Consider the following 23,409-nt stretch of genomic DNA (forward strand, 5'->3'; position numbering starts at 1 on the left):
CCAACTTACCAGGTGACATCTAGTGAGTCCCTGGACTGTTCCGTAAAGAAAAGCTGAGAGCTGCCCGGTGACCTGATGGAATTTCTGTACAAGAGGAGTGAAGGTGAAGACAGGAGTGTGGGCAACGATCAGACACCTATCTATGCCTGGCATTGACCTACACCGTCTCATTAAACCCTCACAGCAGCCCCCTGAGGAAGGCATTCCTGCCCCATTTTGCAGGTCAGGAAATAGGGCCTGTGAGAGGCAAGGACGTGTGCAAGGTCCCCTAGCTAGATGGAAATGGTAGATTCAAATTCAGGCCCATCAAACTCCAAAGCCACAGCTGCGCCCACTGCCTCTGCTGCCCTCCAGAGCATGGCGTGGCTCCCCACAGTAGTATTTCATAAGTGCTGGTTTCATTAATTCAACGACAAAGGGTCTGGAGAGGACAAAGTACTCTGCAGATGAAAATTTCAATGTGAGTTGGCCCTGAAGTCCCAGGAAGAGCCAGTGAAAGAGCAAACACTTGAACAGGAGTCAGACACAAGGTCTAGGTCTGGTTCAGGCCAAGCTCCTGGCTAGCAAGGTGACCCTTCAGGTGAGCAGCTAATGGCACACTCAGGAAGGTGACGAGGAAGGGCTGGGGCCCACAGTCTGGGAGGCCCACACCTGGGTTTGGTTCACAGTAAGGATTAAAGGAGCCAGGCACAAAGTGTCTCACGGAGGCCCTGGCACCGGCCGTGTGCTCCATTAGTGCCAGCTCCTCCCCTACTACTGGCACTTGTTTAGTGCTGTCTATATTCCAGACACCATCTTAAATGCTCGATGAATATCAACAGTGTCAGTCTTCACAACAACCCTGTGAGGCAGGATTTCTATTATTATTGCCCTTTTGGGATAAAGGAACTCAGGCATAAGGAGGTTTTGTGGTTTTCCCAAGGTCACACTAAGTAGAAGAGCTGGGATTCACACCCTGCAGTGTAGCAGCTTGAGGGATGGTGCTCTCACATGGCTGGCCACAGGGCCATACAGGCGCTCCTCTGACCTCTCACATAGCCACTGGAGAACAGGATAGTGTGGCCTCATGGAGGTCATGAGCAGGGTTTGGGGTAGCAGAGTAAGCATCCCACCAACAAGCAGTCTTGAGGAAATCCAAACCCTGCCACCCTTACTGCCACCTCTTCCAGAGCTATATGCAGTGACAGGACTTCACTCTACTCCCAGCAGCAGGTGCATCAGCAGCTCAGCAGTGAGAGCCATGGTCCCAGCCAGATGGGCACAAGCAGACTCACATGCCTATTCCCTGCTCAAGGTCACTGAGCCAGTTAATGTGGAAGAGTTAACAGAACTGAAGTTATCTCAGCATCTGTCCACATCTTGGACCTGCCTGCTATCCCCAGAACGAGGTGGGCTAAAGGGGGCTAGGGGAAAATGGACAAGCTTAGGGCTATGACTGAGGAAGAAACCTCCAGCTGTGCCCTGTGGGCTGTGATCCAGGCTGTCTACATGTAGCTGAGACATCCTCAGGCAAGACCATGCCTCTGTCCTGTATTGGTAAAGCGGGGTAATGATGCCTCTTACACTGCCTCAAGGAAGTATGAATTGTGTGTCTTATGAGGCAGATATAGAGGCAGGGAAAGATGAGAAACAGGACTGGGGAGATGGACTCCAGAATCACACTTGTCATGAATTAGTCATGTGACTTTGGGCAAGCCATTGTACTTCCCGGAGGCTCCACATCCTGATCTGTAAAATGCACATTAATTGTTGTGGGGCGGTCAGAACTCTGAGTTCTTTCGGGTACAAGACTTGGCCTTCTAGTAGTTCCCATTTGAGTGAGACAAGGGGGCATGTACAGGATTGGGAGTTAGCTAAACCTAGGTTAAAAGACCCCCTCACTATTTAACGACTGTCACCTTGAGGCTCCTGTTTCTAAGTTAAACACAGCATTTGTTCCTCACAACGGCCCCATAAGATGAACAAGATAACTCCATTTTACAGATGTGGAAGATGACAGTTGGAGAACAGCCCTAGACCTTACACAGCTCATGGTTTAATGGGGGAAAAACAAATATAAGTCGGGTATACCATAATAAATCAGCGCAATAGAGATGACCATTATCAATAAAGATGATGGCCATCTTTAGGTCCACAATGCAGGCACAAAGCAGGCGGCAGAAGGGAGTGGGCCAGGGAGGCCCACAGAAGGGGCACTCGAACTGAGTCCTGGGAGATGGATGGGGCTTGCCAGGTGGCAAGGAGCAGGCACAGGGCCTGCTAGGCAGAGGGAGCAGCAGGTGTAAAGGTGCATTGGTCAAGAGAAGACCGCCCACTCAAGGTTTAAGCTGTGTGGAGCTGAGTGTTTGAGGCTGAGCCCGGAGAACCAGGTGAGAGCCAGATGACAGACGGCTGGGAATGTCATGCCAAGGAGTTGGAGTTTATTTTGAGAAGCCAGTGGGCAGGCACTGAAAGGCTCTGTCAAAGAATAGACATCTATTAAAAACCTACAGAACAGCATTGAGTGTATCAACTCAGCACCATCCAAAGATTTCCTTTTAGTAAACAGGGTCATCAGGGAGCACCTGAGGTCCATTCAATTCCTCTGTGGCTCAGTTCTCATCTGTGAAATGGGATGGTGACGCTGCTCTGTCTACTGCCCACAGGAGAGGTGAGCATGGGGGTTTGGGCTCCCAGGGATGAACGTACTGATGGTAAGGCTACTGTCTTTTTACAAACAAAGAGAAAGCAATTACATCCAATCAGCTGGAGGAAGAGATCTGCTGCCAAATTTAGTAACTGACAGATGGCTGCTAGTAAAGGGGTTGGTAAACCCAGGAGGTACCTGAAGAGGTTACTGCAAGGACAATGCTGGGGAGGAAGAAGGCCAACGTGAGAATGCTAAGGAGTCAGCTATTGTGACTGGAGCCTCTTACAAGCTTCTTGGCTTTGGGCAAGTCACTGCTTCCCTGAAACTCAGTCTCCTCATCTGAAAAAAAGAGGAAGGCAATCGTGCCTAACAAAGCATTGTAAGAATACGAACTGGGAAAATAAAGCCCATATTTATTTGCGTAGTACTTGATAGTTTACAAAGCAGATTACCTGCTTCATCTTCTCAGATTCCCATGGGGAAGAGGTAACATCTGTTGAGTGCTTGCTGTGTGCCAGGCACAGGACTGGGTGTGCTGTTTACGTTCATCTCATGCCAGCTTCATAACAGCCTGCCTGGGTATGTCGTTTTACATTTGAGGAAACCGAAGTCGCACTGCTGGAAAGTGGCACAGCCAGTACTTGACCCCAGGATTATCTGATTTCAGATCCTCAGAGGCTTCCACTGCAGTGCGCCACCTCCCTCTAGTTGTAGAACCTCCACGGGCTTTTCATATCTCTTTGACCTCATGGTCACTTTGAGATTAAAATGAGATAAATTACTTAACTTCTCTAAACTTCAGCTTGCTCAACAATATACATATATATTACTGACTATAGCTGACTAATTAAATACAGTATGGATGAAATATTTAATAATAAGTGCAATTATAAAGAGAAACATTTGAGAATAAAAATCATGTCTTATTTGCCTCTGGTTGTCTGATGCTAAGCATACTTACTCCTGGCAGGTATTTCAAAAGTTGTTTAAGTGAATGATTGAATGAATGAGCGAAGAGATAGTTTTCAGTCATTACCTCCCATTTCACAGCTTTTCTGCCAACATGCACATTGATCTGGGGCCAGATTTCTTGCTGTTGTAAACCACTGGGGACAAGTAAAGCTAGGGAGTGTAGATGATTCTGTATGGCTCTTCCTCACCACAGCACAAATAAGATAACTTCATTCAGCCCTCCCTGTTCATTTATCCATCCATCCATCTATCTAATTAATTAATTAATTCACACATACATACATCTAGTTAGTAAAGATTTATTGAAATAAAACCTAATGGAGATCAGGTACAACAATTTTAAAGAAATGTAGTAAATCTCCATTCAAGATAATGACTCTGCATGTGTCCACACTGTTCCAGAGATCATCACAGTGTCCCAGGTGGATGTGGGGAGAGGCATAGGACACCTCTGAGATCCTGCAACTCACCTTGGCATACAAATGAAGAGGGTGTTTCCCCTGGGTGGACTCGTCCTGTGATGAACACCACCTTCTGCTCTGCTCCTTCCCGGAGATTGTCTATAAGATAAAATGAAAGACGGTTGCTAAGGAAGGCAAGGAAAGCTGAGTCTAGTGGTTGGTGTGTGGCAGGGAACCCCAGAGGGAATGGGCTGGATGCTTTACAATTATTTCTTAACCACTGAGTTAGAATCATTAAGGCCCAGCCACTGCTGACTAATTTAATTATGTTCCTACCCAACATTAAAAGACTACATTCCCTTTCTTTGGTACAACTGATCATATTATATTAATATGTAGTATCTACAATCATCCAAGAAAGTCATATGAGTGAAGTTGAATCTCAGATCCATTGACTGTGACTTAGGCAACTTGAGTATCTTAAGCTTCCGTTTTCTCATCTATAAACAAGGATTTTAATAGGGTTGTTGTGATGATTAAACAGGCTTACACATTGCATAGTACACAGTAAACATTCGGTAAATGATGGAGTAGATAAGGTAGCTATTTATATATTAGTAATAGTAGCAGCTGCCATTTAATTAGCTCCTTTTTTGTCAGGCATATATATATATACACACACACACACACATATATATACATATATATATATATAACATCCTTACAGCAACATGCTGTTAATGTGTTTTTTTAACAGAGGCAGAAACTAAGGCTCATGGAGGTTATATAACTTGTTCAAGATCCCACAGCTAATAAGTGGTGGTAGGAGCTGAGATTAGAACCCAAGCCCTTGTCCGGCCTTTATTTCCCTTTTATCTTAACTAAAAAATTGGACAAAATATTCAAAACAACTATTTTCAGACATTGAACAAGAGCTAATGCAAGATAATCAATGAGAGAAGGAAAATAAATGAGATATGCCCTATAATTGCCCTGGCTTTTTGCCTGATGATCCCTTCCAGACCAAAGAGCAGAGAGGGGTATCCTGAGCAAAGCACAGAAGCCTCACTGAGATTCCAGTTCAGCAGGTAGTAGTTGGGAAACTCTGTAAGCTCCAGAAAGGAGGAAGCTCTGCAGAAAAAGAGTTCCAGAAATCTGTACAGGAGTCTTCTTGAATCTTTGTTGGATTCTAAGATGTACATGCATGGGGTGACTCTCCATGATGTCAGGAAAAAATGACCAGGGAACTGTGAACTGCACAGTTAGGGGTCACACAGGGCTAAGAATCATTTGAATTCCCACAACTGAAGAGGAAGTCCTCACTGATAATTCAAGGAAAATGAGAACTCAGATGGGCAGTGTCTTAGTGATAGGGATAAATTACTCTAGACCACCCACATTCACAAAGCTTAAAAACAAGTTTCAAAAGGATCATACTGAACAAAAGAAACTTAAATGCTTTCTGTACAAAGCCCAACTCTCTTTAAAGGAAGGCAACACAATCCAGACAATCAAAGCAAGGTACAATTTGCAATATCCAGCATCCAATAAAAAATTATTAGACATGCAGAAAAGTAAGAACATGTGGCTCCAAATCAGAACCCAAACTCTTTCTCTCTCTACAGAAGTCTAATTTGTATAATAAAGTTGAACTATTGTGCAAAGATATTATCAGACAAAAGCAACAGCGGAGGGTGGCATTCCCAGAAAGAAATATCTAGGGAAGGATACTCAGCAGGGGGCAGAAGAAGAAGGGTTGATTGATATAGAACAGAACAATTACCTGAAGAAAATTTAGGAAGGAACATTAAGAGAAGTTGAATTGAAGGATTTTATCAATGTTTGAGGATGATCTGGAGGGACAGTATAGAAATACTTAATAGGCTTTCTCCTTCTGAAATGCTGGAGATAATGCTCTTTTGAACATGGTTCATTATCCCAACAGTTGATGCACCAATGTCAGAGATGAAACTAAAAAATATTAACCCTATTAAACCTGGTTCTAAAGGCTTGGGACTTGCTTGGTGCATTGGGTGATCAATAGGGGTGGAGTCACTGCTTCCCCTGAAAGGCAGCAAGAAATATCATGGAACCAAAATATATTCTTGTGAACTCACTCTACTCAGCTCTATGCTAGGCACCTTTAGGAACAAAGGGAGAGAGAAGACACACCTGCCCTGAAGAAGTGTATTATTTAAAGAGGAATTAGACACCAGAACATTTCCTGAACTGAATATAAGCTCCTCAAGGAAGAAACTGCAACTTCCATGGATGTATCGCTAATGTCTTTCCCAGGACCCTGCATGGAGTAGGTGCTCAAGGACTGACTATTGAATTAACAAATAAAACTACTGTGTAGATGATGGTTTGTAAAGAAATGTAGACTCATATTATGTTATTTCATCTTTATCATGCCTCTGTGAGGTGGACAGTATTAACTACATTTTATAGGTGAGGAAATGAGGCTCACAGAAGGAAGGGACATGCCCAAGGTCATTCAGTTAGCAGTGGGTAGAGTTAAGTCCTAGCACCCAGCCAGTGCCCCTTTCACTACCCTATCTGTTTCATTCTGGATCCATGAATAACAATATAAGATCCCACTCCTGCTGCATTTCCATCTACAATTTACACAAGAGAGTTTGGTTTTATCTTATTGTGATGGAAATTGAGCCACTATCTTAGTATTTATATTGCTTTTTCACTTAAAAAATCACCAAGCCCTTTTAAAAAACACTGTCTAACACTGACCCCATCTATCGCAGTAGTCCAGACATGATAAATGGCATTAGGGAGGGCCTTGGTGAAGGCTAACTTTATGGATGTCTCCCCTGACCCCATATCAAGTCAATTGCATTCAGCATTTCTGCTGACCACAGGGAAATGCAAAATGGGCATTCTATTTGCACACTAATTTTACTGAGCCCCTGCATCTTCATAAAATGATAACGTGAGGCTAATAAAAATCAAGCATCTCGGGTGCTAATATAAGCAAATGTTGATGCAGACAGGTAACAAATTGCTTTGTCATTTAGAAGGCCATAAAAGAGCATTATAATCTTTAGGCAAAATGGATGGGTTGCCTTTGCTTAGCTTTTAGCTTTCATTTGCAAAATCAATTTAAGGTAATGTAGTAGCTCTGAGGTGGTGACTACCCCACCCCTTCCTGTCACCAAATCTCTAGACTCTGTGCAAAGCCAATTAAACATATTCTTGGTGGAGGCAGCAGAGATGAAGAAGAAAGTATGCTTGAACAAAACCAAAGTGGAACAGAATGCAAACAGTGAGAACAGGAACAACTCATAAGAGATGGAAAAACTAAGGAGGTCATGTAGGCTGACATGCTCAAGGGTACAAGGTCTCACTCAAAAAACACTGGGGTAGCTACATCCAGCTCCCTAGTTAAACAGCAGGTGTTTGAAGTAACATGTGCTTTGTGTGGCATCCTTAACATGTATGTGCACACACACACATACAGACTCGTTTGTCATTATATCCCTCTATCATCCACTATTTCCTTATTCATTATATAGTTACTTAATATCTATTAGGTGGCCAAGCACTAGCTATTATTATTATTTTTATTTTACAGAAAACCAAGGCCAAGAGAGTTAAGTGACTTGCCCTAGTTCTTAAAGCTAGTGTGGCAGAGCCAAAGTCCCAAACCAGATAGCCTGACTCCAGAAACTGTGTTCCTAACCTCTGTATTATAATGTCTTCTAGGAAGGAGGACAATATCATCCCATTGCAATAGCAATTAAGTAATATTTATGTAGTACTTATTCTTTGCCAGGCACTTTACATGCATGATCTTATTTAATTCTCACAGCAACCCAATGAAACATCTACTATTCTTAGACCAGATTCTTTTATAGATTAGGAAATTGAGATTCAGAAAGGTTAAATGACTTGCCTAAACTTGCATAAGTAGCAAATGTGGGAGCCAGAATTAAACCTAGATCTTTATGATTCTCAAATCTGTGCTAACTTCTGTGTCTCATTGGCTTTTGGAGATTAAAACCACCCTATAGGGTTTTAAAAAACACATTCACAAATTCTTTGTTCATCTCCTCCCTTCAAGAGGTAGAGATGTGCTCCTTTCTCCTTCAGTGTGGGCTGGACTTAGAGACTTCCTTCTAACCAATGAAATACTATAGAAGTGATGGTGTGACACTTCTGAGATTAAGGTATAAAAAGACTGTTGTTTCCACCTTGGGTGTGATATCTCTTTCTTGAATGGCTCACCCTTGGAATGAAGCCAACTGCCATGTCATAAAGGCACTCAGATAGCCTATGGAGAAGGCCACATGGTAAGGTACTACATTACCCAGACAGCAGCCGTGAGGAACTGAGGTCTGCCAAAGCCATGTGAGTGCATTTGGAAGAAGATCCCACAGTGTCAGATGACTACAGCCCTGGGTGACAGCCTACTGCAACTTTATAAGAGACCTATGCCAGAACCACCCAGCTAAGCTGTTCCCTCATTCCTGACCCACAGAAATGGAGACATAATAAATCTTTCCTGTTTCAAGATGCTAAATTCTAGAGTAACTTGTTAGGTAGCAATAGATAATAGACATCTCCCTGAAGATAACTGTATTTCTCCTAGTTGCTATGTAGAACTCAAGTAACTTTGTAACTTATCTATTGATGCTGACTTTCAATGAGGACCAAAGCCATAATCTTGGTGCCAAGATATGGAGAATCTCAATCTATTTGGCTAGTTATTACTGGATCTGTGACTGGTAGAGGTAGATGCCAAGAGGCCTCAAAGAACCGTAGCTGGGTCTCTGAGGACAAAAATCTCCCAGAAATTCATATTGTTAGTTTTGTTCCCCATCCCTCCAGACAATGACTTGTCGTGGGGATTGCGATGTTAATGTGAAGGAAGAAGGAAGTGCTACTGGGATGGGAATGAGGAATGTTGCAATGGGGGAAGGATATTTTTCTTGTTGCTTTTGACACCTGATCCTTTTTCATTTTCTTGACTTGACTCCTAAAGACATGATAAAGTCAAGAAAATGCCCTACTATGGGTTTCTAAACCAGACAAGTTTCAGTCTTTTCTCCAATACTCCAGGGCCCAAACAGGTCCATAGTACTCTGAAGCTGGAGAAACAAGACATCCCAGGAGCAACAACAGCATGGTTGGCTGGTATCAGTTGGAGGGCTTGCTCAGGACTGGAACAGCCCCCCTGTGCCAGCAGCACCCTTTCCAGTCCAGCCTCTGCCTGGACACCAAAATGGTCTTCTAAAATGCAAATAGGAGCATACCCCTTCCTCTGCTTAAAATCCTTCAGCAGCTCTTTATTGTCTGTATAGCAAGTCCAGCCCCCTTAGCCTAGACCATCCCTATCTCTGGTAGCTGGTGACTGCTTATCTCTCCAGCCCCTTCCACGGGCACCAGCCTCAGTTAACACTCCGTAGTTCCCAAGACACGACGTGTTCTCCCACACCTCCACACTGGGCACATGTTCTTTTCTCTTCTTAGGATGCCAGCCCCCATCTCAGCCGTCTGGCTTACTCCTACTCAGCCTTCAAGACTTGGTTCAGATGCACCTCCTCCAAGAAGGAAAGGAGGAAACTAATGTTCATCCAGGTCTTGGACTGGGCCAACCTTAGTGTTAATGTTGCTGTGTTTTATCTGATTTTATCAGCAATGTGAGGATATTACTTGGTTGTTGAGACAGACAATAAAGAGAGAATGAATGCTGTTGAATTATAGTAAGAATATGGCCATAGTACAGAATTTATTGTGTATAATTCTATGAGAAAATATAGGTTTAGGAGACATAAATAGAGCTTTCCTGGAGGTGATGAGTTTCCTCACACAGGGCAACACTGTCGAGTTTCCTCACACAGGCACCACTGTTGAGATCCGACAGGCAGACCTAGACCCCACAACAGATGAATAAATTCACTCAACACAGAATACAGTGAATGAGCAGGCTAGGGGTGTCCATGACCTCTCACCCGAAGGAGTTAACAGCTGCTGGCCTCGACATGCTGGCCTCCCTGGCCTTTATTCAACACACATTAAATGACAAAGGTTTTGAGTCAACACCACTATAGGGTAAAGATTAATCGCCAGGTTCCGAGGCCTAAAGCAAACACCATTAGGGGGTAATATCTCTGGTCGACCTCCTACCGAGACAGCCATCCAGAATGTTCAACAGTTAGTTTTAGGACCATATGAGTAAGCAAATTATTCATATAAACTCCCCTACATTCCCCTGTTAACTGCCCTGTGCTTCAAGCCTCAAGACGAAAGAACTGGCTGCCTTCAGCCCATCCTTTCCTGAAGGCATGTAAACCACCTGGCCTTCCAAGGGGGTTTTGTGACTATTCCTTATAACTATCTCTGATATTTTCCCCTTAATATTTTTGCCACCACCCTGACTGAACTACCACATGGAGGCAGTGGAGAAGCACTGAATACGTTTGGATAGAGATGTGACTTGATGAAACTGCAGACATTCAGGATCAGCTCAGCCTCACTGACTGGAGGGTGGATCCAACAAGAGGAAAGGGCTAGATAAGGGACACTGGGGAGGACCCTGTTCCCTGTGTTTCTTCTTTACTATGAGGAGGTCAAATGAAAAGTCTGCTGACTTCCCTGGGTAGATGGACTGTGTCTCATAACCAGCTTCCATGGAGTATTGACTGTGAGACTTTGGGCCAATTATTTATCCACTTTGAGCCTCAGTTTCCTCACTTATAAAATAAGAATAATAGTCTTTAGCTCACAAGACAAACGATAAGCAAGAGACTTTATATCCCGGCCGCATGGCTTCACCTATAATAGCAGGTGCCATGTATTGAGTGACAGGCCACAGAATGGGGTTCCTCAGCATCAGCCCTATAGACATCTTGAGCTGGATAGCTCTTGGTTGTGGGGGTACTGAGCTGTGCATTGTAGGATGCCCAGAAGCATCCCTTTCCTCTACCTGCTACATGCCAGTAACACCTCTTCCCCAAGTTATGACAATGGAAGACATCTTCAGACGTTACCAAGTGTCCCATGTCTCCTCAGAGGCAAAATAGCCCCCAGTCAAGAACCACTATCCTACAAGAATACTATATTTAATTCAAACTGGCCTTGTCATTAACTCTCCAGGCAAATCTTCAGTTTCCCAGACTTCGTCTCTTTTCCCTAACTCCTCCCAAAATCCTCTCCAGATATCTCCAGACTACTGTGTCCTCACCCTCCACTGAACTCACAGTTCACTGTCTGGACCTCTCTTCTGGTCATAAATCATTCGCTGCCTTGGTCAGGCAGGACCAAAAGCGACAACTCAGATCCGTTCTGCCTGATGCCCAGCATCTGCTCTGCACTTCTGAGCCTCTGGGCCATCCTGAGAAAAGAGTGGTGTTGGCAAAGTTTATTTTCAGTTCCCAACTCCTTAGTATCCTCCACACCCCCATTCCCTCTCCTAGGTTCAGATCTCCCATGGCCTAAAATCTCATATCTAAGTAGTAGATTCATCATGCTTTGGGGTTAGGGATCAAATGTTCTGCCCTTGATGAGCTGAAAGAAGAGAACAGGGATTATCATTGAAGAGAGTATGTACATGACAAAGAAATGCTCCTGACAAGAAATGAAGCATTGATTCTGGAATGTCAAACGTCAGGGACAGGAGCCTTTCTGGTATACCTCCGTGTCTTCACAAATGGATGTCTTAATATAGTATGTCTTGGACATACTAAACTGCTCTTTTGTCTTTAAAAAGCAGTAAGGATGCCTCTGACTTACAGGAGACTCACAGAGGCCATCAGAACTGCACAGCCTGTGAGGTCACCAAGTAGAACATCCTCACTGTGGAGAAGAAGGGCAGAGGACCAAAAAGGACGAGTGACTTGCCCCTGGGCACACAGCTAGACAGTAGTCCAGGCAGGTAGCAGCCTCCTCTCACTACACTGGGCTGCCTGCGCCAATGTCCATGCCCCAGGCTGGCACCTGGAAAGTAGCCAGTGGATGCCTGCCAGAGAAGTGAAGAAAAGCTGAAAAGTGATGAGATACAAGTCTGAGATACAGGCGGCTTGGGCCAGCTGAGGAGTTGTCACCTTGACTGTCCGAGGAACCGCGCTGAGTTTTTTTCCCCAGACAGGCTGATCTGTGGGCTCTGGCAGTTTCTAAAGCCCCCTCCTTGCCACAGGGCTGGCACCTTGGCCTGGGAGCAGGTAGGCAGCCTTCCAGGGGCAGGCTAATGGCAGGATAGATAAATAGGGGCAGGCTCCCTACTCAGGCAGGCTCCCTGCCCCTATCTATCTTGATCCCAGCACCCTACAAACACCTCTAGAAAGGCAGAGCCAGAGCCACCTGCTCAGAATACCTGCTGAAGTTAGGGTCCCTGGGAAACAGACTCAGAGGCTCTGAGATTCCCATAAAGGAGTTTCACTGAGATTGTCCTCAGGAAGGCTTGTGAGAGGTACAAATTAAACAGGGTGAGGACAGACTCAACAGGGGCTTTCAACAATTTCATAAGGAGCTCTGGGCCAGGAGGGCCCTTCCTAGTTGTTTGAGGAGGCAAGGGGGCTGGCTCTGTGTCCAGAATTAACAGGATACTGGATATGGCGGGCCTGCAGGGTGGGTGTAACCCCAGTCAAGGCTGAATATAAGTCCCAAGGAGGAACTCAGTTGCATGCTCTCAGCTACCAACGCTCCTGGGAACTGAGGACTCAGGCCTGAAGATCTGAGCAGTGCACACAGCATCTGTTACACCAGCCAAGGTTGCTGAGAACAGAGCAGATCAGAGGCCCAAGATCTGAGGTTTCAGATAAGAAGGCTGAGGACAATAGTCTTTCTCTTTTTTTTGTTAAATTCAGTTTATATTTTCTCACACTGACCACATGCCAAATGTTGGGCTGATCCCTGAGAAATCATATACTGTCCTTGCCATCCAGAAGCTCAAAGGCCAGTGGAGGAGAAAGATCCAGACTTGTGGTTTATAAATTTGAATTCTAGAATCAGACATAAGAAGTGTTAAATCCAAGTCCTGCCACATGTACTTATGTGATTTTGAGCTCTGAGATCTTCCATTTCCTCATCTGCAAAATGAGGACAGTAATAGTATCAAACTCATAAGGATCTTGTAAGAATTAAATGAGACAATGCTTCAGGTCTATGCACATGACCTGATGCATAGTACGTGTTCCAAAGCGTATACAGGCATTGAGAGGTGGGTGACCTGGTCCAAATGCCTCATCTTACAGATGCAGAAAGTGAGGTCACTAGACAGTAAGCAACAGGAAAGCCACAACTTTGTCCCTTTCACAATTTGTATTCCCAGTGCCTGGCACACACAATGTTCTCAGTAAATACTCATGAATAGTATTTGCTGCCCTTTGGTTGAACGAGTGTTTCCAGCTAGAATTGAGTGCCCAGGCTTTCCCCAATGTGTGCTCTGCCTTTTGCATCCACCATTGGCAGACTCCAGAAATTCCTCACCAGGTTTAGTTTCAGGCTTATTAGCAAATGCAAATTGAATTACGAAGTGCCCTTTTGCAAGAAGGACAACAAAAACAGTTTCCCTAGGAAAGGAGGGCACGGAGAGGTGAAAGCTGGGATGAAAGTCTAAGACAATACATTCTAATCAAACTTGATAAATATGTAAATTAAAGCAGCTAAACAGTTGGCTTTGACAAATGACTTCTCCGTAATGGATTTTTCCATGGTGAAAGGCAAGAGTTCAGCCTGCCTGCTAGTCACAATAAGAGCCCTCTCCTGCTTTCCTGGCAATTCAGGCAGATTGGGCAGGCACTGGGATGCCAAGGGGCAGAGAGGGAATGAAGTCTTCTTTTAGTAGACACCAGCATCAGCTAGCTGCTAGGCATGGCCTCCATCAGCCTTGCAAGAGACATGAGAATCCCTGTCTCGTGGATGAGGGAGCCGAGGTAAAAGTTAGTAAAGGCCGGATTCACCAGACTCCAAAGCCTGATGTCACCTAAGGGGCCAACACAACCACTTGCCAAGGAACACAAAATCAGTCCCTCCAATGGTTTTATGGTCATCTGAGGGTCTCACCAACTCAGAGCCTTACGGCTTTGTTTCCCTTCCCAGGACCTGGCACAGTGGAGGTGTTCAGGAAAGATCTGTTCCTTAACTTGCTATGCAGCTCCAGTGGGCCCCTTCCCTATGCCCTCATTCAACCTGTTTTCCATCCTTAAAATGAGCCATTGGAGTCATGCCAGCTGAAGGCCCAGGCATCATGGGGTGGTCAGATCGCGGATTCTCTGGAAATACATGACAACTGTCATTTTAAGTCACTAAATTTGGGAGCAGAGGAGGTTGTTACGTATCAATAACTAAGAATAATTGATATGAAATTGATGATGATTCCAATGGGTTACAATACAAGAGTCAGGTGAGAGGTGACTGAGGAGGAAGCATTTTGAACAGTTACTGTATGCCAGGCACTTTATATACGTCAGGATCCAAGTCTCACCAGGCCCTGTGAGAACTGTATTGTGAGGCTCAGTGCATTGCCCTGGGGCCACCAGGCTAGCAAAACTCTGAGCTGGAATTTGAACCTTCTCTATCTCAGGAGACTAGTCTTTCTTTTGACACTCCCAAGGGGAAAAGTTGATTCCCCAGCTATACTAAAAAGATGTTATTCTGTGTGTACTTATATGCAGGCACCTGCACACATCTGCATCTGACTCAAACTCCTACAATACCTGAGGTTTTGTACAAAGTTATTTGAGTTGAGGTGCAAACAGAAATTCAAGTTGAATGGTTTGCAGCCTCGGAAAGACATTATTAATACAATTTCCCCAAGCAGAGAACCAATATATATGAGCACTCCAAGTGCTTCAGGAAAAGTTTCCTTGTAGGCCTGGGAGTAATGTGATCCTGACCCTGAGTGGAAGATCTGTCTTGCCCAATGCTGGAGGAATTTAGATTTGAAGAGTGTTCTTTCTTTCCTATTGAGATCTTCATTGAGTTGTAGAGAAATACCACTTTCAATCTCAAATCCCCACCGGCATTTTTATATAAGCACTGAAAATGCTACTGGGCTTTGGAGATTTCATTTAATGAAGGAAAAGTATTTCTATTAAAGAGTGTAATTTTTTCTCTCTCTCTCTCAACACGGCATCTTCAGAGGAGCCAGAGAAGCTGAATTGTTCTGGGCTAAGAAAACAAACCAACCCCTACCTTGCCCATGAGTTTGTTAAACAGACTATGGAATGGCAACAGCCCAGGAGGGCAAGGAAGGGTCGTCACAAGGGAGAAATAAGAGTAATGATACCGAACCCACTCACACATGCCCCAGACTTTACAGTTCATGAAGCATTCAGGTGCTCAGCAGGGCGATCATTTCTGTTGCCACCTCCCAAGCTCAATGATGCCCCCAGTGGATGTTGTCTGAACAACTGCAGAAGCCTCCTGCTGCTTCCTTCCTCCCCTAAAACCCGTTTTCAGGCCGACTCATCTTGCTCCCCTGCACCCAGTCCTGCAGCAGCTTCCCCATACACTAGAAGTTAACCCAGGCGGCGCTCCGTAGCCCGCTTGCCCCTGCCCACCTCCCACACTCGCCTCAGACTGTGCTTTCACCTGCTCATCACAACTCCTCACACCTGTCTAGTTTCCTCACATCCCTGTCCAGAAGACTCTCCTGGATACTCAGAGCTGGCTCTTTGAGAACATTAGCTCCATGGCAGTAGGAACTTTGTCTTGTTAATGGCTGTGGGTCCCGGCCATACATTCATGTTGACCACATGTCTACCGAGTTAATAAAATATAGCTATCAGTTATTGAGTGATGTCTGCTGGGGAGAACGAGAACCAGAGGATTAAGACTCGAGAAGTGGCTGGGATCAGCAAATTGTCCAAGGTCATATAGCTGGCAAGTGATGAGAGCAGAGTAGCCCCCATGTCTGGTTAATATTAAAGCTGGTGTTCCTTCTCCCTCACTCCAAGCCTTTGTTCACTCACAGAGAGGCCACAGAATGCCATAGGTGGGCTGGGGGTGTTGGGAAGGGTGTTGGGCGGGGTGAGTATGACCTTAGATACGGCTGTGCCTGATTTAGAATTCTGGCTTTGCCACTTACTAGCTGTGTTGTCTGGGGAAAGTCACTCAACCTGTGAGTGTCTCCTTATCTGTAAAATGGGAATAATAATATTCATCTTACTGGGTGGCTGTGAGGACTAAACGAATTAAAATAACAGTGCTTGTCACATGGTAAATCCTCAATTAACAGTTGCTATTATTAGTCATTCAACATATGTTTCTTGAGCTCCCAGTCACTCCCTCACCCAGGAAGCCTTCTTCACCCCCAGGCAGTGAGTCACTCTCTGCTCTGTTCCCTCCCAGACCCTTCTGCTATTATGGCAATTGCCCAGCAGTATAATAGTAATTTGCTTCTCTTTCTGTCCCGCCTTTCGCCTCTGGTGACTCTGAGCTTTTGTGGGGCAGAAGCCCTGTCTTATTCATCTCTTCCTGGCATTCATTTTCTTTGTCTCAGACAGAGAAGGGCATTTTGACATGGTTGTTTTGATGTAACAGTTTTGAAATCGCTGCATCTAAATGTAAAATTGCTTTTGAAAATTACTAGGTACTGTGTGAAACAGACCCCCCCCACACCCATCGTATGTTGGATCTTCAGTGTTCTTCACTCCCACCAATTCCTTACTGTCCCTTCCATCCTCATCCCCATCCTTGACACAGAGCCCACCCTGAGCCCAGTCTCTTCCCTCTCTCCACTCCCTAGCCCCCCTCGACAGAAGTGGAGATTAAGGATGGGAGAAGTTCTGGGATGAGAGGAATTAGCCTGAAATGCCTTCGTGGCACATTATTTGGTATTGCTTTTTTTAAGAAGCTGAAGGTGTGATGGTTTATTTTCTCAGCTGTGTCAAAATGTCCTCGTATCAAAATAGGTGAGTCAGAGCAGCCTCATCAATGTGGCCGAAACAAAAGGACGACGTGAAAAAGACATGAAATCTGTTTGGGAAGCCACCTGGCATACAACAGTCCTCAATAATGGATTTTAAATCATACAGCATTGTAAGTGGATTAACAAACAATCAGCTACACTTAACACCAACTCTCTTGTACCAATTACTTTTTGTTTCAGTGAGGATGGTTCTACCACCATAAAAATGAGAGCAGCTGAAGATGCTTTCTGATATCGCTCAGCAGTCACAGAACAGTGACAATTAGGGCTGCGTATGGTATAATTAATCCCCCTATTTTACAACCGAGAATCCAAGAGAGAAAGTGATTTGACCAAGGTCCTACAGTGAACTGGATTTTTACATGTTAGATCAGAAACATGTGATCACTTCTTAGATAACTTCTCCACCCTGTGCCCTAAATTCTAGGCCATACTGTCACCAGTGAATGGAGTCTTTCTTGAAAAAATAAATCATAAAAATGTAATTCACAAGAATATGTTTCCAGAGCGGTATTTTTATGGAATAGTATTATGTGCTCCTCAAAAAAAAAAAAACCCTAGGATAAACCTGGATTCTTTATAAAATTCTACCTCAGGTTATACCTGGAGTATGTGGAAGCAGAGCCAGACAAATCTGGGTTTCAAGTTGCATGGCCTAGGTAAGTTGGTCAGCCATGGTTTCATGAGAGGCTAGGTACGAAAAGATGTATAAATCATGGTGTTCCACAAAGGTAGCTTTCAGTATTACTGATTTCAGAAACCTTCAGTCCTACCTTCCACCTTCTGGCAGACCCTTTCATTTAGGAAGCTTTAGGGGGGTCTGAAGGTACCGGCAGGTGCAAGTGTGAGCTGAGAGCTGGAGAGACGAATTAGCATAATGGTTACAAACAGGGACTCAGGCACAAGGGCAGTGACAGCACCACTCTCTGAGTATGTGACCCCAGGCAAGTTACTCCACTTCTCTGTGCTTCACTCTTCTTGTCGGTAGAATGTGGATCATAGCAGACTGTCTCATAGGAATGCCCTCAGGAGTAAATGAGGTCATATTTGTAAAGCACGTAGAACGCTGCCTGTCACATAGGAAATCTTATATAAATGTTTACTGACTAATAGAAATACCTGATTAAGAACAGCCACTGAGGTGCTTTGTGTCTGCCGAGGGCAATGCTCATCTTGGGCCCTCCCTTGTGAAAGCCCATCCTCCCGCAGAAACAGTCTCCTGTGGACAGTTACTTCACACCTTTCCTAGGTATGTGAGGCTAATACACTGGCAAGAAACAAGTATTATTTTCTGTTTCTTAACCCTGGCTGCTTGTTAGAACCACTCAGGAGCTTTGTAAAAATACTTATGCACAGAACACCCCACTGACTGCGCCCACCAAGCCTCTAGTTTAATGTTCTGGGGAAGAAGTCGGGGAAACTGTTCTTCTAATTTGCATTGTGGCTGCAAACTGTGCAGCCACAACGAGAAGAGGACCCGTGGTCTAGTGTGAGCTTGGCCCGGGCCCTCTTCCCTGGGTCTCGGTTTCATCTTCTGTCATAAGAAGGGGCAGAGCAAGGTGGTCTCTCAGCCCCCTCCAGTTCTAAAACACTTAAGAGGATCAGAAGCCCCAGGAAGTGGCTGCGGTTGGCTCTGATTGCACCACATGGGTCTGAACACCAAGGCAATGGTGTGGGGTGAGGTGAGTAGACAGGAAAACATGCCTACATCAAGCAATTACTTTTTTGCAGACACAGTCTCTTCCTTGGAACAGGACAAGAAGTACCAAGATAATAGACATGCAGCATCTCCAGGGAACTCGCAATGCTTCCTGCAAACGGATTGGATTTGTAAGAATGTGTAAGACACATGCATGAGGAGAAGGAGAAAGGCATTTTTCAAACGATGAAGGAAGAGGGTTAACATATTCACCGCCACAGAAAAGGGGTCCAAATACATGCGTGCCAGGGTACAGATCCAGGCTCCTGGGAGGGTAGGAGAAGGGAAAGGAAGGGAAATCACGGTGGCTGAGCACCTGCTCTGTGCCAGGCGCCAGGGGGCGCATTACATATATAAGCTCATTGGATCCTGCCAGCCTTGCAGAAGGGCTGGCGCTCTGATCCCTGTCCTGCAGGCAGGTTAGAGAGCTGTGCCACTGGCCCCAGTCCCCACGATGAGCAGCTGCGACGTCAGTCTGACTCCAAAACCCTGTGCTCTTCCCTAACAGCTTGATGCCTCACTTATCCAGAGCTTCCTGTCTTTGTAACGTCACACACTCAGATCACAGCAAAGAGCCACAGGAAGCAGAAAGGTCCAGAGAACAGTGCAAGCCAGACACACAGGCCCACAGTCAAGGTCCTGTCAAGCCTCAGAAGAGGCCTCCCAACTTGTTGGGGATACTAGGGTGATGGGGAGATACCTCCCAATTTCTGGAAAGAAGGGATGAAGCTCACTGTTAGAGAGCTGGTCCACAAAGAGAGCGATGCAGAATGGAAACTGGTAGGCCACCAGGAGACTGGGGCCCTCCCAGGACACCGTTCCTCACTGCCTGACACTGCAAACACCTCATCGAGCAAAAGCAGGTGTCGGTTAGCTGTGCTGCCAATGTGCCTCCGGAGCTCTGACGGGGCAATGACAAGTCCAGCCTGTCTTTCAGGGACAGGCTTAGATAGCGCGAGGATGGTCAGGCCTGCTCAGCACAGCCAGCACCACAGTAGGGTGACATACAGCTGGTGGCCACAGCCAGGGGACCTGCCCTCACCCATCCCGCTGCCCCCACCCTTCTGCCCCATCTCTGCACTCTCCTGTTGCCTGTGGATGCCACTGTTTCCCTCAGCTCTTGCTTTAAGGGGAGGGCCAGGGCTCACACTCAGAACCAAACTGGCTCTACAGCACGCCCTCTTCACTGCAGGGACTGAGGTGAGAACAACACCTGTCAGAAAAGTCCCAGTCCCTTCCACTCACACACATCTCGAGAATTTCCCCGGAATCCATGCCTTCTCTTTGCTCAAGGTCAGAGCCCTGACCACAGCCCACTGCAGCCTGAGCTGACCTGGGCCAGACTGGGATCTCTTAGCTGTCTTCCTCCACACCTGCCCTCTTTGGGCACATAGTAGGTACCCCATGTGTGAATGTTGAAGTGGGTGGAGAAGCCCAGCGTGCTCACTTTAAAGCCATGCTTTCGAATAGCAAGTGACTAGCTCTTGCTTTTTAATGGTGCGAATGTGGCGATAACAAGGTGGTAAATGTCTACTTGTCTTCCCATCTTCTAGCAAGGCCATTCTCTAATTCCTGAGATCCCCACGGTGTCCTTTCAAAGCCCTTCTCTTTAATGCCAAGTGGAGGAGTTCCAGACAGCAATTTGCATTTTCAATTCTAGAAATCATTAATATTTTAAAACTGCCAGCACCATGGTTTATTAACACACATTTCCTACCTGCTACTGTTAAAGGGAAACTTTCTATTTGAGAAAATTTGAACATGGGGTGATTTCCCAACTTTGGTTCAGATTCTGCTCTCAACTCCTGCTCTTAAGACCACACAGTCTAGTGTGGGAGACGGATGTACAGGTGGACAGTGAGAATTCTGAGTGCTCACTGAGTTGGTTGAGGGAAGCATGGGAACCCAGGGAACCCAGAGGGAACCCCCTGGCTCAGCCCGAAGGGTGTGTGCAGGGCTATTAGAGGAGGGCTTCTGATTTTAGGGTAACATTTGTATAGATTGTGGAAAGAAGGTAAGAGGATCAGAAGGCCTGTACACAGACACTGGCTTTTGCAATTACTTTTAGTTGCCTTGGCAATCACTAGGTTGCAGTTAAGATCAAGGGTCCCTGAGTCAGACAGGCCTGGGTTCAAATCCCAGCTCTGACAGCACTGGCTGTGTAGCAGTAGTCATGGCTAACATTATTTGAGCCCTTACTGGGGTGTCAGAGAGAAGGCCGCCTGACAGGTCTAGGATGATGACGCCTGCTCAGTACAACCAGGGCCACAGTGGGGGTGATCTCACTGAGTGGCCACAGCTGTGGGAACCTGCCTTCGCCACTCCTCCCTCCCACCCCACCTCTGCACTCATCAGTGTGGGTGATTTCCTTTAATTCTCACAATCACCCTATGGGGTCATTCCTGTCACCCTCATTTCACAGAGCAAGAGACCGACAATCAGAGAGGTTAACTCACTTGCTCCAGGTCACATGGCTGGCCAGTGGATGAGCCAGGATCTGATCCCCAAGCACTGAGTTCTTCTGCTCCTTATTTCGGAGGCGGCTGTGACGTTAAGTGGCACATCTACATTAGCACGGCACTGGCACAGGTCACGCAGTCAGTAATGGTAGCTACTGTGGTTGCTTTTACCAGCTTCTGAACTGCAACTCGTTAGTCTCTTTTTGAGTAAGCCCACCCTGATCTCTGTGGCCCGGCTCACGGTGCTGAGTAACCGCCGTCCTCCCGTCTGCTGCACCTCTCCTATGCCATGGCCACCTCCCCCAGGGGAGGGACTGCATCTTCTCCCTTTCTGTTCACTCCTGGCAATGACCACACTTCTTGGCACATTGTAAGGCTGCAGTCAGTGTTTGCTAAATAGAATTGAGAGAAAACACTATCAACCAGATCAATTCCCAGAAGAAAATCTTTTCCAGAGGTCTTCAGTCTGGGCACATCAATATAAAAATGACACAGCTATAATTTGCTTCAGATTCAGACTGGGAAGATGAACTTTGACCCTGTCAAAAAATGAGAACAAATTAAATTGAAGCACAAAGTCATTTCCCTTGTTCCAGGGCTCTGGATTTCTAATTAATGTGCAGCACAGTTCTGAAGGCTGCAAAGGGATCAGTAAGATCGCGTCCGTTACCTTGCAAACTGAGTAGAGCTCAAGATAGAGCTTTTTGTTTGCTTATTTGTTTTCCTTTTCTGGGATGTATTGTGCTTCTTGTGGTATAGGTTCATAGATGAGAGCAATCCCAGGCGATTAGAAAAAATTGATTGCTAGAAGCTGACCTTGAACAAAAGAACACATGACAAAACAGCTCTCAACACAATCACTCCCTCGCCCTGTCCCAGAGGATAGCAGCTTAGCCCCAGGAAGTTAGAAAAACCACGTGGAATTTCAGTGGCTCAAGCTGAAAATGTGACGGCCACCTTGTGGCAAAGCTGAAGGAAGAATTCCCTCCGTGACTAAGTGCTGATACTTAAGAGGTTTGGCAAAGCGACTCTGGGGTTTTGGCACCCAAGCCTCTGAAACATCAATGTATGTTCAGAGACTATGGTGAGTGACAAGGACCTCATTCAGGCAATAAAGGGACAATCAAATTAAGTTACCAGCTAGGAAAGGAAACTGACCTTGAACAAAGGGCGAGAGAGCAACCTGGGGCAGAGCCCTTTCCAGGAGTCGGCCACTGCTCCTGCGTGCAGGTGATAGAGAAGGGGTAATGCTCTTCCCCCCAACAATCCCCAAACTTGCATGAGTAAGAGTCACCTGGTGTACTCATTAAAATTACAGGTACAGGTTCCTGGGCCCCACTCCAGACCCGCTGAATGAGAATCTCTGACACAGGGCATGGAAATCTATACCTTTAAAACTAGTGCCCTGGATGCTTCCTGTGATGATAAACCTGTGGAAATTACTGGCTAGAACACCAATATTTTTCTTATTGGATCCTCTGGAATACTATCTGGCCTTGGGCAAATTACATGCCTTCTCCAAACTTTCATTTCCATATCTGTAAAATGGGGATAGGAACTCCTGCCTCTCAAGGATATATCATATTTGAGGAAGAAATAAAATGATTAGGTTGGGGTGCAGACAGCGCCTGACACTTAGGAGATGTGCAGTGCATGTGAATCCTGCCCATGTAGGTGTGACGAGGCCACTGTCCCCCAAATCAGGCCCCCAAAGGTGCCTGAAGTTTCTCTTTCCCCTTTCAAGTTTTTGGCCCAGAGATACTGAGCATCAGCCTCAAATGCTCCTGCGCATCATGGAGGATCGTTGGGATGAGGGAGGTGGAAGCTGTGCCCTTTCTGTGGAGCCAGTGCCACAGGACTCCAGAGCCCTCAGTGGCAGCAGGATGCCATGACTGGTTCTTTGGAAAGCTCTGCCAGGAAAAGCCAGGGTGGAGTTAACCTCCTAAGTCCTTGAAGGAATCAGCCCAGGCTGATGACTAATCTTCCAGGTTTCTTCTCCCTACTCCTGATTCCTGCCAGGTCTCTTAATAATCCCAAAACAGCAGACCTGGTCCAGGGACAGGGGCTCTCAAGTCAGAGTGAGGCCTTGAGGGGTGCATTATCCCCCAGCTCTTGGCTCAAGTCTGCCAAGAGATAGGATTGACTGGGGAGTAGGGGAGGGCCTGGCAGTCGAGAGTGAAGAGACACAGGCCAGAGATGGTGCGTGATGGGCTGAACAGCGTCCTCCCCAAATTCATATGTTGAAGTCCTAACCTCCATTATCTCAGAATGTGACCATATGAGGAGAAAGGGCTTTTAAAGAGGTAGTAAGGTAAAATGAGGTAATAATTAAGTGAAAATGAGGTCATTAGGCTGGGTCC

At 45.8% G+C, this 23,409-nt stretch overlaps 1 protein-coding gene across 7 annotated transcripts in view; it reads right to left on the reverse strand.

Moving 5' to 3' along the window:
- Window positions 1–23,409, reverse strand: part of LOC105705079 (BEN domain-containing protein 5) — a 1,464,486-nt gene that overhangs the window by 147,008 nt on the left and 1,294,069 nt on the right. For all 7 annotated transcript variants that reach the window (XM_012434679.2, XM_012434678.3, XM_012434677.2 and 4 more), the window contains one exon: window positions 4,072–4,161. In XM_012434679.2, coding sequence (XP_012290102.1) covers window positions 4,072–4,161 — 90 coding nt within the window. The remainder of the gene's footprint in view (window positions 1–4,071; window positions 4,162–23,409) is intronic.

This window comes from Aotus nancymaae, unplaced genomic scaffold, assembly GCF_030222135.1.
Source record: "Aotus nancymaae isolate 86718 unplaced genomic scaffold, 86718_ANA_hifiasm-v0.15.2.pri h1tg000007l, whole genome shotgun sequence".
NCBI classification, from domain to species: Eukaryota; Metazoa; Chordata; class Mammalia; order Primates; family Aotidae; genus Aotus; species Aotus nancymaae.